This window comes from Rhinoraja longicauda, chromosome 4 (assembly GCF_053455715.1).
Source record: "Rhinoraja longicauda isolate Sanriku21f chromosome 4, sRhiLon1.1, whole genome shotgun sequence".
Classification (NCBI taxonomy): Eukaryota; Metazoa; Chordata; class Chondrichthyes; order Rajiformes; family Arhynchobatidae; genus Rhinoraja; species Rhinoraja longicauda.
In genome coordinates this window covers 25,042,114-25,058,865 of record NC_135956.1, presented here as the reverse complement: position 1 = coordinate 25,058,865, position 16,752 = coordinate 25,042,114, and the positions used below count along the sequence as shown (strand labels likewise).

Sequence of the window (16,752 nt, the reverse complement as noted above, 5' to 3'; positions counted from 1 at the left end):
ATGATCCCAGGAGTAGGTGAACCTCTGATAAGCGTTTGTCAGCACTGGGCCTGTACTCGCTGGTGTTTAGAAGAATTAGGGGAGACATCATTGAAACATACAGAATAGTGAAAGGCGGATAGAATGGATGTGGAGAGGATGTTGCCACTAGTGGGACTAGAGGTCATAGCCTAAGCATTAAAGGCCGTTTGTTTAGGAAGGAGATGAGGAGAAATTTCTCTAGTTAGAGGGTGGTGAATCTGTGGAATTCTGCCACAGAAGGCTGTGGAGGCCAAGTCAGTGGCTCTTTTTAAGGTAGAGATAGATCCTTGATTAATAGAGATGTCAGAGGTTATGGGGATAAGGCAGGAAAATGGGGTTAGGAGGGAGAGATAGGCCAGCCATGATTGAATAGCAGAGTACACTTGATGGGCCGAGTGGCCTAATTCTACTCCTATTCCTTATGACCTTATGACCTAAGGTTCCCTTATTCTGCCATCCTTCCTGCTTACTGGAGCATGCCGGTCCTGAAATCTGATGTTCAGTGAAACTAAATTTCAGGTTTGAAACTTGAATTGTGTATGCGGCCATATTCTGTGATTTGTGTTTAGGAAGATACATTTTCAACCCAGTTGTGCTAATACTAGCCATTACTCCACACTGGAAGAACTCCTCAGCTCCCCTAAATGTGCCGTCAATTATGTGATGAATGCCTGGTCGGGTGGCAGTTTAGGTGATTTAACGCAGGTCTTACCAAGGCAGCTAAAACTGTGATGATAACATTGAGATTGAATGCGACAATATCCTTTACAGCCACAGTCTGAGCTGGCCAGCATATGATGTTGATTACCAGCCCACATCCGGAAACTAACACATCTCTCCTCAACCTTTATGATGAAGTAAAACATTCTCTGGCAGTGCTCCAGACTGAGATGTTCTAAAGATCTGCATTCTCTATGAATTCCTTTGGGGGATATTATCAATGTTGGTAGATTATCCTTAAATGCTTTCCTACTGTTCCTTTCTCAATAACGCAATGTGCCTCCTTTCAAACAAGGAATAAGGGAAATGTCTACTGAGAATTGTGCTATGTGTTACCAAGCCTCTGGCTGTGAAGGAAGGAAAATTATTCCTCACAGCTTCAAGCCAAGTTCCAAATCTGTCCCGATGCAATTATGAAAAGAAACATGCCCCTAAATATTGTTTGATACTCAAGAGTTACTCTGCATTTTCCTCAGGCTGCTGACTGCTAAGTGAATCAACAAGATTTATCTTTGATTTAAGTGTTTAGTTTAGTTTAGTTTATTATTGTCACATGTACCAAGATACAGTGATAAGCTCTTTTGTTGCGTGCTATCCAGTCAGCGAAAAGACTATACATGATTACAATCAAGTCATACAGAGTGGTACAGATACAGGATCAAGGGAATAACGTTTGCTGCAAGTTGAAGTGCAGTAAAGCCTGATTGAAGATAGTCCGAGGGTATCAAATAAGGTAGATGGAAGGACAGGACCGCTCTCTAGTTGGTGAAAGGATGGTTCATTTGCCTGATAACAAATGGGAAGAAACTATCCCAGCTGCTTCCTCTTTGTTGTTTGCCTCTAAATGTTGTTTCATAAGCTAGGGTACTGCCTGGCTCACCTATCCCAGATTCAGATCTGCAGATATTTGGGTTTTTTCTGTTATCTATAGTGAGTCTGAAGTACATCAGTGTCTTGCCCAAATGCTAAATTGGTGACACAAAATAAAATTGTGACATTGAATCCTTACTTTAAAAGATCATTGTCGTGGTTTCTCCCCTATATGTAAAGACCTGTCCCATCCCAATCAATCCTCCTTCACCCTGTTCTCGGTGAACAAAACATACAGAAGCTTGAAAGCGTGCACCACAAGGGACAGCTGCTTCCTCTTTGTTGTTTGCCTCTAAATGTTGTTTCATAAGCTCGGGTACTGCCTGGTTCACCTACACCCCCAACTGATGAGCTACACTGCTGAGAACTCTATTCTGCACTCTGTATCTTTACCTTTGCTTTATCTATTGTACTCTATCTATTTATCCACTTGTCTATTCGACCTACAGTATTGTATATTATATCATAATATACAATATATCATATATATCATATAATGTCTTTATATTATATAGTATTACCTGAAGTGATTGGATAGGATACAAATCAAAGCTTTTCGCTGTACCTCGGTACTCTTGACAATAATAAACCTAAACCTAAACCTGAACCTAAACCAAAGCAACTGTCCTGTTACCCACATGCTGTAAAACCGTCAGCTCCATTAAAAAAACACCTCTCTGCATGGTAGTCAAGGGCAGGGGTGGAGATGAGAGACAATAGTGGTGGAGCTGGGACGAGGGAGTTTTTACAAAGGAGGAGGGTGATATAATGGTGAACAAGTCTCCAGACAAAGGCCCCCTGACGAAAAGGGAGGTCGATGATGTCCTCTGCGACAGAATGCTCCAAGCATGACTGGCATTGGCAGCATCAGGGTGCAGAAACTGAAGCCATCAGCCATCACTGAAACCATCATTGTGACATTGAATTCTTACTTTACAAGATAGAAACATAGAAAATAGGTGCAGGATTAGGCCATTTGGCCCTTCGAGCCAGCACCGCCATTCATTGTGATCATAGCTGATGTTCCACAATCAGTAACCTGTGTCTGCCTTCTCCCAATATCCCTTGATTCTACTAACCCCTAGAGCTCTATCTAACTCTCTTTTAAATCCATCTAGTGAATAGGCCTCCTGCCTTCTGTGGCAGAGAATTCCACAAATTCACAACTCTCTGGGTGAAAAAGTTTCTTCTCGCCTCCCCTTTATTCTTAGACTGTGTACCCTGGTTCTGGACACCCCCAACATTAGGAACATTTTTCCTGCATCTAGGTTGTCCAGTCCTTTTATAATTTTATACGTCTCTATAAGACCCCCTCTCATCCTTCTAAACTCCAGTGAATACAAGCCCAGTCTTTCCAATCTTTCCTCATATGACAGTCCCTCCATCCCAGGGATCAATCGCGTGAACCTACGCTGCACTGCCTCAATGGCAAGGTTGTCCTTCCTCAAATTAGGAGACCAAACCTGCACACAATACTCCAGATGTGGTCTCAGCAGGGCCCTATACAACTGCAGAAGGACTGCTTTACTCCGATACTCAAATCTTCTCGTTATGAAGGCTAACATTCCATTAGCTTTCTTCACTGCCTGCTGTACCTGCACGCTTACTTTCAGTGACTAGTGTACAAGGACACCCAGGTCTCGTTGCACTTCCCCTTTACCTAATCTGACACCATTGAGATAATAATCTGCCTCCTTGATTTTGCAGCCAAAGTGGATAACCTCACATTTATCTATATTATACTGCATCTGCCACGCATCTGCCCACTCACTCAACCTGTCCAAGTCATCCTGCAACCTCCTAACATCCTCTTCGCAGTTCACACTGCCACCCAGCTTTGTGTCATCTGCAAACTTGCTAGTGTTATTTCTAATTCCATCATCCAAATCATTAATATATATTGTAAATAGTTGAGGGGCCCCAGCACGGAGCCTTGCGGCATTCCACTCACCACTGCCTGCCATTCTGAAAAGGACCCGTTTATTCCTACTCTTTGCTTCCTGTCTTTGAACCAATTCTCTATCCATGTCAATACCTACCCCTAGTCCCATGTGCTGTAATTTTGCTCACCAATCCCATATGGGATCTTATCAAAGGCTTTCTGAGTCTAGATGCACTACATCCACTGGCTCTCCTTCATCCATTTTATTTGTCACATCCTCAAAAAATTCCCGACGATTAGTCAACCTTCATAAATCCATCCTAACTTGAACCAATCCTTTTACTGCTATCCAAATGCGCCGTTATTACCCCTTTAATAATTGACTCCAGCATCTTCCCCACCACCGATGTCAGGTTAACTAGTCTATAATACCCCGTTTTCTCTCTCGCTCCTTTCTTGAAAAGTGGGATAACATTAGCTACCCTCCAATCCACAGGAACTGATCCTGAATTTATAGAACATTGGAAAATGATCACCAATGCGTCCACGATTTCTAGAGCCACCTTCTTGAGTACCCAGGGATGCAGACCATCAGGCCCTGGGGATTTATCAGCCTTCAGTCCCATCAGTCTACCCAATACTATTTCTCGCCTAATGAAAATTTCTTTCAGTTCCTCTGTCTCCCTAGATCCTCTGTCCTCTAGTACATCTGGGAGATTGTTTGTGTCTTCCTTAGTGAAGACAGATCCGAAGAACCTGTTCAACTCTTCTGCCATTTCCTTGTTACCCATAATAATTTAACCCGTGTCTGCCTTCAAGGGACCCACATTTGTCTTTACTAATCTTTTTCTCTTAACATACCTAAGGAAGCTTTTACTATCCTTATTTATATTCTTGGCCACCTTACCCTCATTCTTCATCTTTTCAGCCCGTATTGCCCTTTTGTTACCTTCTGTTGTCCTTTGAAAGATTCCCAGATCATCTGGCCTCCCGCTACTCTTTGCTATGTTGTACATCTTTTCTTTTAGTTTTATTCCATCCCTAATTTTCCTTGTCAGCCATGGTTGCCTCTTACTCCCCTTAGAATCTTTCTTCCTCTTTGGAATGAAATGATCCTGCATCTTCTGGATTGTTGTGGTTTCTCCCCTACATGTAGGGCTGAAATTCAGCTCATAATCAAACACTGGTCCCACCCCAATGAAGGGGTAATTGATTTGATGCCTGGTACTACTGTACATGAAGATGCCTGTGGTGTGGAAAGGGGAACTTATAAAATTGATGTTCCAGCAATTATGCATAATTGAGTGTGTTGTACTCCTTTTTGTATTGCAAGTGAATAATGAAGATTATTGTTCACAGCCACTTGATTCAATATCTGTCAGTATGTAAGAAATGACTGCCAAGCATATCAATCGCATCAGCATGTGTGGGAAACACAATAGAAAAATGACATAGGTTTTGGGGTGAATCACAAAAAAAGGAAGTACCTAAAATATTTTTTCCAGTGGCCAAGATTTCATTGGAAAACACTTCAAAATGTGTTAAATATCCTTTTTGCGTAGAAAAATAACAGGCATAAACTGATCTGATTTCTGGGCATTCATCCTTTATTTACATTTTACTTTCTCCTCTCATTTGAGCTCTAATATTTAACAAACAACTCAATGACTTCACAACGGCGCATGATAGGGCTGCTACCTTTTCCGGTTTCACATAATGTTTCAATTAAAATCCAAATACACAGTGTTTCAATAATTGCCACTAAATGGTTCCACATGTGAGAAATGGAGCAACAAGGATGAAGTGAGATTGACAAACAATACCAAACAGCAAAACTATGATTGCAAGAATAGAGTCATTATTCTTAACTGTTCCTCAGTGTTCCCAGAGCAACATGTAACTTTTTTTTTTTCACTGTTAAAATGACTAACCTCAGACAACTCCCTGCAAGTATTAGACACAAAAAGCTGGAGTAACTCAGCGGGACAGGCAGCATCTCTGGAGAGAAGGAATGGGTGATGTTTCGGGTCGAGACCCTTCTCTCCAGAGATGGCCTGTCCCGCTGCGTTACTCCAGCTTTTTGTGTCTAATACTGAGTTACCCCAGCTTTTTGTTTCTATCTTCGTTTTAAACCAGCATCTGCAGTTCCTTCCCACACATTTCCCTGCAAATATTACTAGGTGTGGTCAAATTGTTCTATTTCAAATCTCCTGGCTTGTTCTTAAGATCCACAGGAAGGCCTCGTCAAACTATTATTCTTCTGGAGGTGATGCCATGCGTATGTTTCAGTTTAGAAATTTGTTTGCAGTGGGAAGTACTTCACTGGAGTTGGCTTTTTGCATCGGTGACTTGTGGTTCCTTTCTTGTCTTCACTCACAGCATGTCGTTTTATAGAGTGCTCTTGTGCATGAGAAGAATCATGCGTTGTTTATTAAAGAAGGGAAAGTGCTGAGTGTTCTGGGCAGATGAACGAGACATTGAATGACATAGCAAATGGTCTTTGAAGGCACTGCTGGAAACCTCTTGAAAAACGAGCAGGGAGGTTTTCGATCTCAACCTGTTGAGCACATGAGCACATGGGCGGCACGGTAGCGCAGCGGTAGAGTTGCTGCTTTACAGCGAATGCAGCGCCGGAGACTCAGGTTCGATCCTGACTACGGGTGCTGCACTGTAAGGAGTTTGTACGTTCTCCCCGTGACCTGCGTGGGTTTTCTCCGAGATCTTCGGTTTCCTCCCACACTCCAAAGACGTACAGGTATGTAGGTTAATTGGCTGGGTAAATGTAAAAATTGTCCCTAGTGGGTGTAGGATAGTGTTAATGTACGGGGATCGCTGGGCGGCACGGACTTGGAGGGCCGAAAAGGCCTGTTTCCGGCTGTATATGATATGATATGATATGATTATTCCAGGCTGCACTTCAGATTTGAATACCTCCATTTGGTATTTCCTCTTGGCCTAATCTACTGGCCACTTTAGCTGCAGGAGGCACTAAGTTTCCTGGCATTCCAAAATGGGGCTCTTGACACTTGGGGCCACATTAAGTTGGTAAGTATAAGGTAGGCAGATGGACATCTGCAAAGTCTACTTGCTTCTTGGAATCATTGTTTGAAAATTTACAAATGATTAACCTCAGCCCATGCCTGCTCGTTTTAACTGTCACCACCAATCGATCTATTCACTATACAGTCCTTTGCCGATAGAATGGATTGGGGCACACTGCAACCGATCTCCTTCTTTCATTCATTCTATAAATGTACGTGTGAGGATGAAATCATTTGTGGTGCATTGCATTTCCTCTGATTACTTTGCTGGACATGTTGGCAAAAGTTGGAAAGGTTAGGTTTCGTTTGTTTCTCCAACAGTGAGAAACCAGCCAGGAATTTTGTTAGCGAAACTGAGTTGAGGTTGAGTTTAGTTTAGTTTAGAGATACAGTGCGGAACAGGCCCCTCGGCCCACCGAGTCAGCGCCGACCAGCAATCCCCGCACATTAAAACTGCCCTGCACACACTAGGGACAATTTACAATTATACCAGGTCAATTAGCCTACAAATCTGTATGTCTTTGGAGTGTGGGAGGAAACCGCAGATCTCGGAGAAAACCCATGTAGGTCACAGGGAGAACATACAAACTCCACACAAACAGCACTCGTAGTCACGATCGAACCTGGGTCCCTGGCGCTATAAGCGCTGTGAGGCAGCAACTCTACTGCTGCACCACCGTGCCACCCTATCAAACTAAAAATAAAGTGGAAGTTTCATTACTTATTTCCAGCATTAAGCACAGTTGTGAGACCTATAGGTCATGAATCTTGGTCTTCATTTGCAACGTGGAGGAGAATATCCAGTGCAAAATCTCAACGTTTTCTCTTCCGTATTTGCCAAACTTCTCCCTCCTGTTTCATCTAACAGGCAGAAAACTAATTACTCTTGGGAAATGAACACCTCAGGGTAGACTAGCTAAGAGTATATTACTGCCAAGCAGCAAACATTCTATACGTGCCTATGAAATGGACAAGTAGGTTTCCGATACTAAATATTTAATTTACTTGCTGATGACCTGCCAACTTGTAAAATGGTACACTCAAGGAGCACATACTTGTGGGTTTTGTTCACTGTACAGCTAAAATAGTTATGTTACAATTCAAAGATTGTGTTCTTGATTTTACTTTTATGACACAAAACTATTCTTGTTGGCAGATTCCTGGAGCAATTAAAAATGTAGCAAACGAGAAAACATTAAAGATATCGCCAAGGTCTCAAGAATCATGAATTTACTTGCAAATCCACATAGATCTACTGTTGTTTATTCTTGCAGGTGCTGGCAGGTTTAAGACTCCTGCATGAATACAAATGTCCCAACCCAGCTGTCGAGTTCCATCATCAATGCCCTGGCTGCTCCTGGACCACACATAAAGGGTGGTGGCAGTGGTGCAGTAGATTACAAAGCTGCAAGGAAAAGAATGAAGAGATGTTAGGAGTTAGACGTTAGGTCGGCACGGTGACACGGTGGTAGAGTTGCTGCCTTGCCGCGCCAGAGATCCGGGTTCAGTCCTGATTATGGGTTCTGTCAGTTCGGAGTTTGCACGTTCTCCCTGTGACCTGCGTGGGCTTTCTCTGGGTGCTCCGGTTTTCTACGGGAAGCTCCAGTTTCCTCCCACACTCCAAAAACGTACAGGTTTGCAGGGCAATTGGTTTCTGTAGATTGTAAAATGTCCCTAGTGTGTAGGATAGTGCTGGTGTACGCAGTGATCGCTGGTCGACGCAAAGTCGTTTTGCCGAAGGGCCAGTGTCCACGATGTATCTCTAAAGTCTAAAGTCGAAAAAAGTTAACTTAAAAAAAAAAAAAATTGTGTTTGCAGATATGTTTTGTAAAAAATTTAATGTGTTTTGAATATTTTCAGACTTTTGTCCATAGTTAATGTTAGTTTCGTGTTTCCAAAATGTTCGAGAAATTCAGCAGCACTGGCATTAAAAAAAAGGAAAATGCCAGACATTTCAGCTAGGTCAGGCAGCATTTGTGGAAGGAGTTATGAAGTCTTGGACCTTGCGTCATAACTGGATAGGAGAGAAAATAAGTTAGTTTTGTGGCAAAGAGAGGGACAGGACAAAGGGAAACGTTGGATCGGATGAGAGGTGTGCTGCTGAGGAAGTAAGTTGTAGTGGTTATCCAGCTGGTGCATTGTATTAAAAGAGTGAGAAAATGGACTGTTCTGAGATAGAACATAGAACAGTACAGCACAGGAATGGATCTTTCAGCCCACAATGTTTATGTCGAACATGATGCTGACTTTAACGGACCTCTTCTGCCTGTACATGATCAATATCCCTCTATTCCCTGCACTTCCATGTGCCTATCTAAAAGCCTCTTAAACACCACTATTGAATCTGTCCCCACCACCACCCCTGGCAATGCATTCAAGGCCCCCACTGCTCTCTGTGTTAAAGAAAACCATGAAAGCAATTAGTCGGAACACAAACAAAGGAATGTAAAAGTTGCCAAATGCAAGGGCTCTGGGACATGTCCAGCAGTATAAACGCAGGGAAGGAAAGAAAAGTACCAATATCATAGATGGATGACTTGCAGCAGAAATGGTCAGACCTGATACAGACAGAGAACGTATGTTTGCTGAAGTGGTACAATTTGATATTGAGTCCGGAAGGCTGCAGTATGTCCAGGTGGAAGATAAAGTGCTGTTCCACAAGCGTACATTGGATCTCATTACAACATTGCAAGAGGCTACAGACAGAACAGTCAGGATAGGAGCGAGATGGAGAATTGAATTAGCAAGCAAAAAGAAACACTTCCAAATAAGCTCTGAACGACATAGACTTGGGGACATTGGTTTTGTCTTTTTGCACTATTATTGTTTGTTTATATGCATATGTATGTATGTATATATATATATGTATATGTTTATATATATATATATATATATATATATATATATATATATATATATACACACACACACTGAGCGTTTTTCATGTTTATTATATTGTTTACAGAGTACTATGTTTACATATTCTGTTGTGCCACTGCAAGTAAGAATTTCATTGTTCTATCTGAGACATATGACACTCTTGACTCCTGTGGACTAAAACCAATGCCCAGTCTTTGATTGAGTTCTTCGATGTAGAAGATATCACACTGTGAACACTCAATGTGGCACAATAGTGAAGATGTTTGTGAAAGATTGCAGCAGGATCTGGATCGATTGGCCAGGTGGGCGGAGGAATGGCTGATAGAATTTAATACAGAAAAGTGTGAGGTTTTGCATTTTGGGATGTTGAACAAGGGCAGGGCCCACACAGTAAATGTTAGGCCTCTGGGCAGTGTTATAGAGCGGAGGGATCTAGGAGTACAGGTGCATGATTCCTTGAAGGTCGAGCCGCAGGTAGATAAGGTTATCAAAAAGGCTTTTGGGACATTGGCCTTCATCAGTCAGAGCATTGATTACAAAAGTTGGGAGATCATGTTGCAGTTGTATAAGACATTGGTGAGACCACATTTAGAATATTGTGTTCAGTTCTGGGCACCATGTTATAGGAAAGATATTGTCAAGCTTGAAAGGGTTCAGAAACAATTTACAAGGATGTTGCCAGGACTAGAGTGTGTGAGCTACAGGAAGAGGTTGAGTAGGCTGGGTCTCTATTCCATGGAGCACAGGAGGATGAGGGGAGATCTTACAAAGATCTACAAAACCATGAGAGGAATAGATCAGGTAGATGCACAGAATCTTTTGCCCAGAGTAGGGGAATCGACTATCGAGGAGGAAAAGATTTAATAGGAATCTGAGGGGTAACTTTTTCACACAAAGGTGGTGGGTGTATGGAACAAGTTGCCAGAGGAGCTAGTTGAGGCTGGGACTATCCCATCGTTCAAGAAACAGTTAGACAGGTACATGGATAGGACAGGTTTGTAGGGATATGGATCAAGCGCAGGCAAGTGGGACTGGTGCAGCTGGGACATTGTTGGCGGTGTGGGCGAGTTGGGCCAAAGGGCCTGTTTCCACACTGTATCACTGATTCTAATACAGCATTTCTCAACCGGGGTTCGCTGGAACCCTAGTGTTCTGCAAGAGGTCGCTAGGGGTTCCAAGAGAAATAGTGATAAATAGGCTAATCATATGTAAATGCATTTTTGAGTCATTTTTGTGTTTAATTTCACAATAAACTTGAGAAAAACGTACATTATTTTTTGCTTAAACAAGTTATCAGAAAAATATATTATTTTTGCTTTATGAAAGAGAAAGAAAGAGATTAATAAAGATATATAATAAATTTTTATCTAGGGGTTCCCTGAGACATGAAAATTATTTCAAGGGTTCTGCAAGGGTAAAATTTTGGGAAACGCTGCTCTAATAGATTGGTAAAAGTGCAAGTGGAATATTTGGAAACGCTGTTTGGCTATCTGAGTGGGGGGAGGGGAAGAGATAAAAAGACAGTGTTGCATCTCTTGTGCTGGAATGGGGAAAGTGTCCTTGTACCCTGGGAACACACTTTCCATCACCATAAAATCATTTGTTAGGTAGCAACACCCCCCTGTATCGGGAGGAATGCTGGATGTTTCTGTCAGAAACGGCTGCTGAGGTCACAGCTCAATGCCATTTGCTGCGAAACATTGTGATGCATCGAATCGTACTATGCTGAAATTGACACACGACATCTCACACAAGGATATCCAAAAGCACCATTCTGTGATACTTATAACAGAAGATTGTTCCTTTACAAACAGCACTAGGTCGCAAACAATACAGTTTTAAAGCCATACAAAATGCAGCACAGCAATACCAGCAACATCTGCCTTTTGATATTAACTGCCATGTGTGATATAAGTCTTTTTTTTGCTGAATAACTGATATAGTCTGGCCTCTGTCTGGCAACTATCTGAGATAATGGGCCACAATTTGCTGTCAAAGTTACAATGGTGTTTCTTTTCTTTATGGAGAAAAAACACAATAACTTCAGACAAGGGGAAAATGTGTTGTTTAAATCAGATACTGAAAAGTTGCTGTCTAAATTGTTTACAGTTGGCATTTTATTATCCGCCTTATTGCTAAATTGCATGAAGTTGCAGCATTTACACAGTGGATAAAGCCTGAGGAAGGACCAAAATGTCACACATTCCTTCTCTCCAGAGATGCTGCCTGTCCCACTGAGTTACTCCAACTTTTTTATGGATAAAGTTAAGGCTACTACAGAAAAATTAAGATTGACCTTGAGTTTAAATAATGTATAAACAACAAGATGTGTTTTCTCTACAACAAATCAATCCATCTACATTTCAAGTGTTGCTTGCCATTTAAGCTTTAAAAATGTAAATTGTACCCCTTGCCCTGATTAAATAATGTATAAACAACAAGATGTGTTTTCTCTACAACAAATCAATCCATCTACATTTCAAGTGTTGCTTGCCATTTAAGCTTTAAAAATGTAAATTGTACCCCTTGCCCTGATTAAATAATGTATAAACAACAAGATGTGTTTTCTCTACAACAAATCAATCCATCTACATTTCAAGTGTTGCTTGCCATTTAAGCTTTAAAAATGTAAAGAAAGTGTAAAATTAAATAAGTGACTTCTAGCATTCACTGAGCTATTTTATACTGGGGACATTTATGCCTCTGTTATTACTATTTGCAAAAATAAATAGAATGATCATAGCCACATTTCCATTACAATCAATGCCAATTTCCCACCACACCACTTAAAAATAAATGTATTTGAATGAATTGGGATCCTTTTTTTCTGTGTTTATTCAAATACTATTTATTTATTGAACCGTGAATATGATGTTTCTTGATTATATTTGTCATGGGCGCATGAGTACCTTATAGGATATCAATGTTGAAAAAATATAGATTATTATTTATTATGGGAACTCATCTGCCATCCCAATGATGAACAGGCCTCTCTTAGACCATTAATTAGTACTTGGCGTGTAGATCTGCCAGATGCTTATTATTATTACGCTATACTTAGTTGGGATATTTATGCATCTGTCATCACCATTTGCAAAAATAATTAGAATTATCATCGCCACATTCCCACTACAATCAATGACAATTATTATCTGCCAGAATAAAGAGGATGTCTACATATTTGTGCACTTCTAGTAGTCGGAGTCATTGTAGATAAACTGCCTGGCCTGTCAGTTAAAATGAAACATAGCAATGCAATAAATAAATCAAATGAAAGGAAAACAACATCAAATTATTCCGTTATAGTTTTTTTTTTAAAGCATGCAAAGTGGTTCTTACCAGAATTTGGATAAAAAACCAAAAGGTTCTGCAGCCATTATGCAGAAGAAGATGAGGGGAAAAGACCACATAAAAATAGTCCTCTAGCCTGCCCAGAGTGAATCCAATGTGACTGCGAACTCAGGACATAGAAACATAGAAAATAGGTGCAGGAGTAGGCCATTCGGCCCTTCGCGCCAGCCCCGCCATTCAATATGATCATGGCTGATCATCCAAAATCAGTACCCTGTTCCTGCTTTCTCCCCATATCCCCTCCATTAGCCCTAAGAGCTTTACCTAACTCTCTCTTAAAAACATCCACCGCATCTCACTGCCTTCTGTGTCAGAGAATTCCACAGATTCACAACTCTCTGGCTGAAAAAGTATTTCCTCATCTCGGTCCTAAATGGCCTACCCGTTATTCTTAAACCGTGACCCCTGGTTCTGGACTCCCCCAACATGGGGAACATTTTTCCTGGACATGATCAACCAGTTCTGAAGAGGAAAATGCCATCCAGTGGTGCCAGAAAAACTGTCGAAAAATAAAATTCCATGTAGCAGTTGTCACTCCTTGTTATTTTTCAGCCCTATGTATATGGTTAAATTACTCAATAACAATGTACACCCAGTATGATTGGTCATACTTCCAAAGCGTAATAAGTGTGAGAGCAAAGACTTGCTGTATGATGGAAAGGATTGCACTAACACACAGTATAAGAAAATAACTGCAGATGCTGGTACAAATCGAAGGTATTTATTCGCAAAATGCTGGAGTAACTCAGCAGGGCAGGCAGCATCTCGGGAGAGAAGGAATGGGTGACGTTTCGGGTCGAGACCCCTCAGTCTGAAGAAGGGTCTCGACCCGAAACGTCACCCATTCCTTCTCTCCCGAGATGCTGCCTGCCCTGCTGAGTTACTCCAGCATTTTGTGCACTAACACACATGTACCTTTAAAGAGTGTGTACTTATCGCCAGTAAAAAGAAGAGAACTATTAAATCTAACACAAATACATATTTTTATAACCGAGCGCTGGCCCTTAACACGAATGAGTATGAAACCATAATAGATCACAACTGCATAGAAATGGACGTTAATACCCACATAAAACAGTGCAAAAACCAGCTTGTCATAAACCTGAAATGTTAAGGATTAGCTGAAGACTAATAAAAATCACTTTTTCCATGGATAGCTGTTTTTTTGAAGTTGAATTAATCTCTTGCGGTAGTTTGAACAGATTGTTTCAATTGAGCCAAAGCAATGAAGTTTGGTTCATCAGTATGAGACAATTGTTTCCTTTATGCTATCAAAAAGGATCACAATGTACTTCAGATTTTTTCTCTTTAAAGTGCCAACAAGATGGAGAGAAACCTGAATAACAATTGCTTATAAATGTTAAAAGGTATTCTTCACAGCGGGAGAAAACATAAATATTTCTGTTCTTGGAATAAACTGACAACTATCTGTTTAGAATGTACTCTGACAACCACTTCTCTTCTTGTGGACAAATCTATTTTAATAATAAGAACAAGATTACCTACCGTGTACAATAAGTTCTTAAATCCTCCACAAAACTGCAAGGATTCACAAATTATTGATTCCACTTCAGTGGCTCGTCTGTCAGCAAACAAACAATATTCATCCATCAATCTTTGCACAAACAAAAGACTTCAGGTGCTGGAAACCGGGGCAAAATTCAAGCTTAGGCAATAAACATTGGAATATCTCAGGCAACATCTCTGGAGAAAATGGGAAGGTGAAGTTTTAGGTCTGAAGAAGGGTCCCGACCTGAAATGACACCTAACCATTTTCTCAAGAGATGCTGCCTGGCCTGCTGAGTTATTCCAACATTTTGTGTCTATCTTTGGTGTAAACCAGCATCTGCAGTTCATTTTTCTCGCAAAAACCAAGCTGGTGCAGGAACTCAGTGGGTAGCATGGTATCTGTGGAGGCAAAGGGATTGTTGATGTTCTGGGTTGAGATCCTATATTAGTTTTTGCTGCAGATTTCAGGATCTGTAGTCTCTTGTATCCTGATCAATGGTTGCATCTTCATTCAACAGGTAATTTAAAATAAATCCATTATTAATCAACAAGCATTTACAACCCTCTCTTAGATGGCACTGACATTATGTACGTCATCTGGTTTATCTTTGTCTCATGCCATGGACAATTCATTTCCTTTCTCCGTCCCTCTCTCTTCTAGGCAACTTGCGATCTTACTTTACCAGTCATGATGAGAGGTCACCCACCTGAAACATTGGTTGTAATTCTCCCTGCTCAGATGCTGCCTGACCAGCATTTTCTAGTTCAGCGCCTGCAGGCTTTTCTTTGTCGTCGACCTCCTCCTCTGAGTGATTGTATCTTGGATGGTGCTTTAACAAATAAGACGCAAGATGGTAAATTAGCTTGGCGAATGAGTGTTTAGTGCTCTAAAGCTACAGTAGATCTTTTTGTTCTTCAAAAAGTCCAGCACCTTTATAAAAAATAAATAGCTGATGTTATATGTATCATCTGTTTACTCTCGATCTCATGCCATAGGTAATTCTTGAAAAAGATTTATTTCAGGTAAATGCATTCAAGCCAGCAAGACAAACTTAGAACAGTGTTCAATAGGATGGATGTAGGGAGGATTTTTCCTCTAGGTCAAGAACCAGGGATCATGGTCTCAGTATAGCGGTTGGCTAGTCAGGTTTGAGATGAGTTTGAGTTTAGATTATTGTCACCTGTATCAAGTTACTGTGAAAGCTTTTGTCGCGGGTTAACCAGTCAGTGCAAAGACAACATGTGCTTGTAATTGTGCCATCCACAATGTGCAGATACATGATAAAGGGAGTAATGTGAATAACATTTAGTGCAAGATAAAGCCAGTAAAGTCCGATTGAAGATGGTCCAAGGTAGATAGTAGTTCAAGACTGCTCTCTAGTTGTTGGTAGGGTGGTTCAGTTGTCTGATAACAGCTGGGAAGAAGCTGTCCCTGAATCTGAAGATGTGCGTTTTCACGCTTCTGTACCTTTTGCCCGATGGGAGAGGGGAGAAGAGGGAGTGGCCAAGGTGCGACTCATCCTTGTCAAGGCAGCGTGTGATGATGAGAAACGTCTTCACCCAGAGTATGGTAAAGCTTAGGAATTCCACTTTGCCTTGTGCAAAAGCCAGGGCAGCAAGATCTCGACTTTATTTGGATCAGCAGGACAATGGAGGGTTAATGCAGCCTCAGAAATACTACAGGGAACATCGGCTCGGTCATGCGTGATCCAGGCCAATATTTATAGCTGATTCACTTAAATTACACCACTATCCATTACAGAGGAATGAAGAGAAGTCTGATCAAACTTAATGTACACAATTCATCTGAGACCAGATACACACACTGTTAGATGGCATGTCATGTTTTATTTATAGATGCAATGCTTCATTAAATGTAGACAAACTAAAAAGAGCACAGTTTTTTTTTGTTGCCTGATTTATTTTCTCCACATTTATCTACTCAGTGATGGGTTTAATCATTATATTTGTTTTCTATTCAGCTCCCCCACAATTCACAGTCGGTCCCAAGGATCAAGTAATAATCGAGGGACACACTGTTGACTTTGAATGTGCAGCTCAGGGCAATCCAACTCCAGTCATCGCCTGGACCAAAGCAGGTATGAAATGACCTACACAATGAAAGAGTACCACTGTATCGTTGATGATACGTTTCAATGATTCATACTTTTATTGCAAAGGCTATCATTACAATTTATTAAATTAGCAAGACTGTTCATGATTACCATCAATCAAATTAAGTATTTGCTGCTCAGATCACTATCACATTTGGTGAATTTTCTTGCCCCAATATGTTTTTTTCAAAATATATCTTTCTCTTAAGGTTTTATTTATCTACAGTGGACTCCGGAAAGCTTCAAAGTAATAGGTAACCTCCATAATTTAGGTTCAGCACAAATGACACCTTTAAACGTTGCCTTAAAACTGAACGCATAAGAGTGCTGTCTTTCAATGGAGCATGGGATCATAAAAAGATTG

At 41.0% G+C, this 16,752-nt stretch overlaps 1 protein-coding gene across 1 annotated transcript in view; it reads left to right on the top strand.

Annotated features, from left to right (window-relative positions):
- The window catches only part of LOC144593002 (peroxidasin homolog), a 291,006-nt gene that overhangs the window by 182,881 nt on the left and 91,373 nt on the right, over nt 1–16,752 (top strand). Inside the window, exon 11 of the mRNA XM_078398417.1 lies at nt 16,257–16,373. Within this exon, the coding sequence (XP_078254543.1) occupies nt 16,257–16,373 (117 nt within the window). The remainder of the gene's footprint in view (nt 1–16,256; nt 16,374–16,752) is intronic.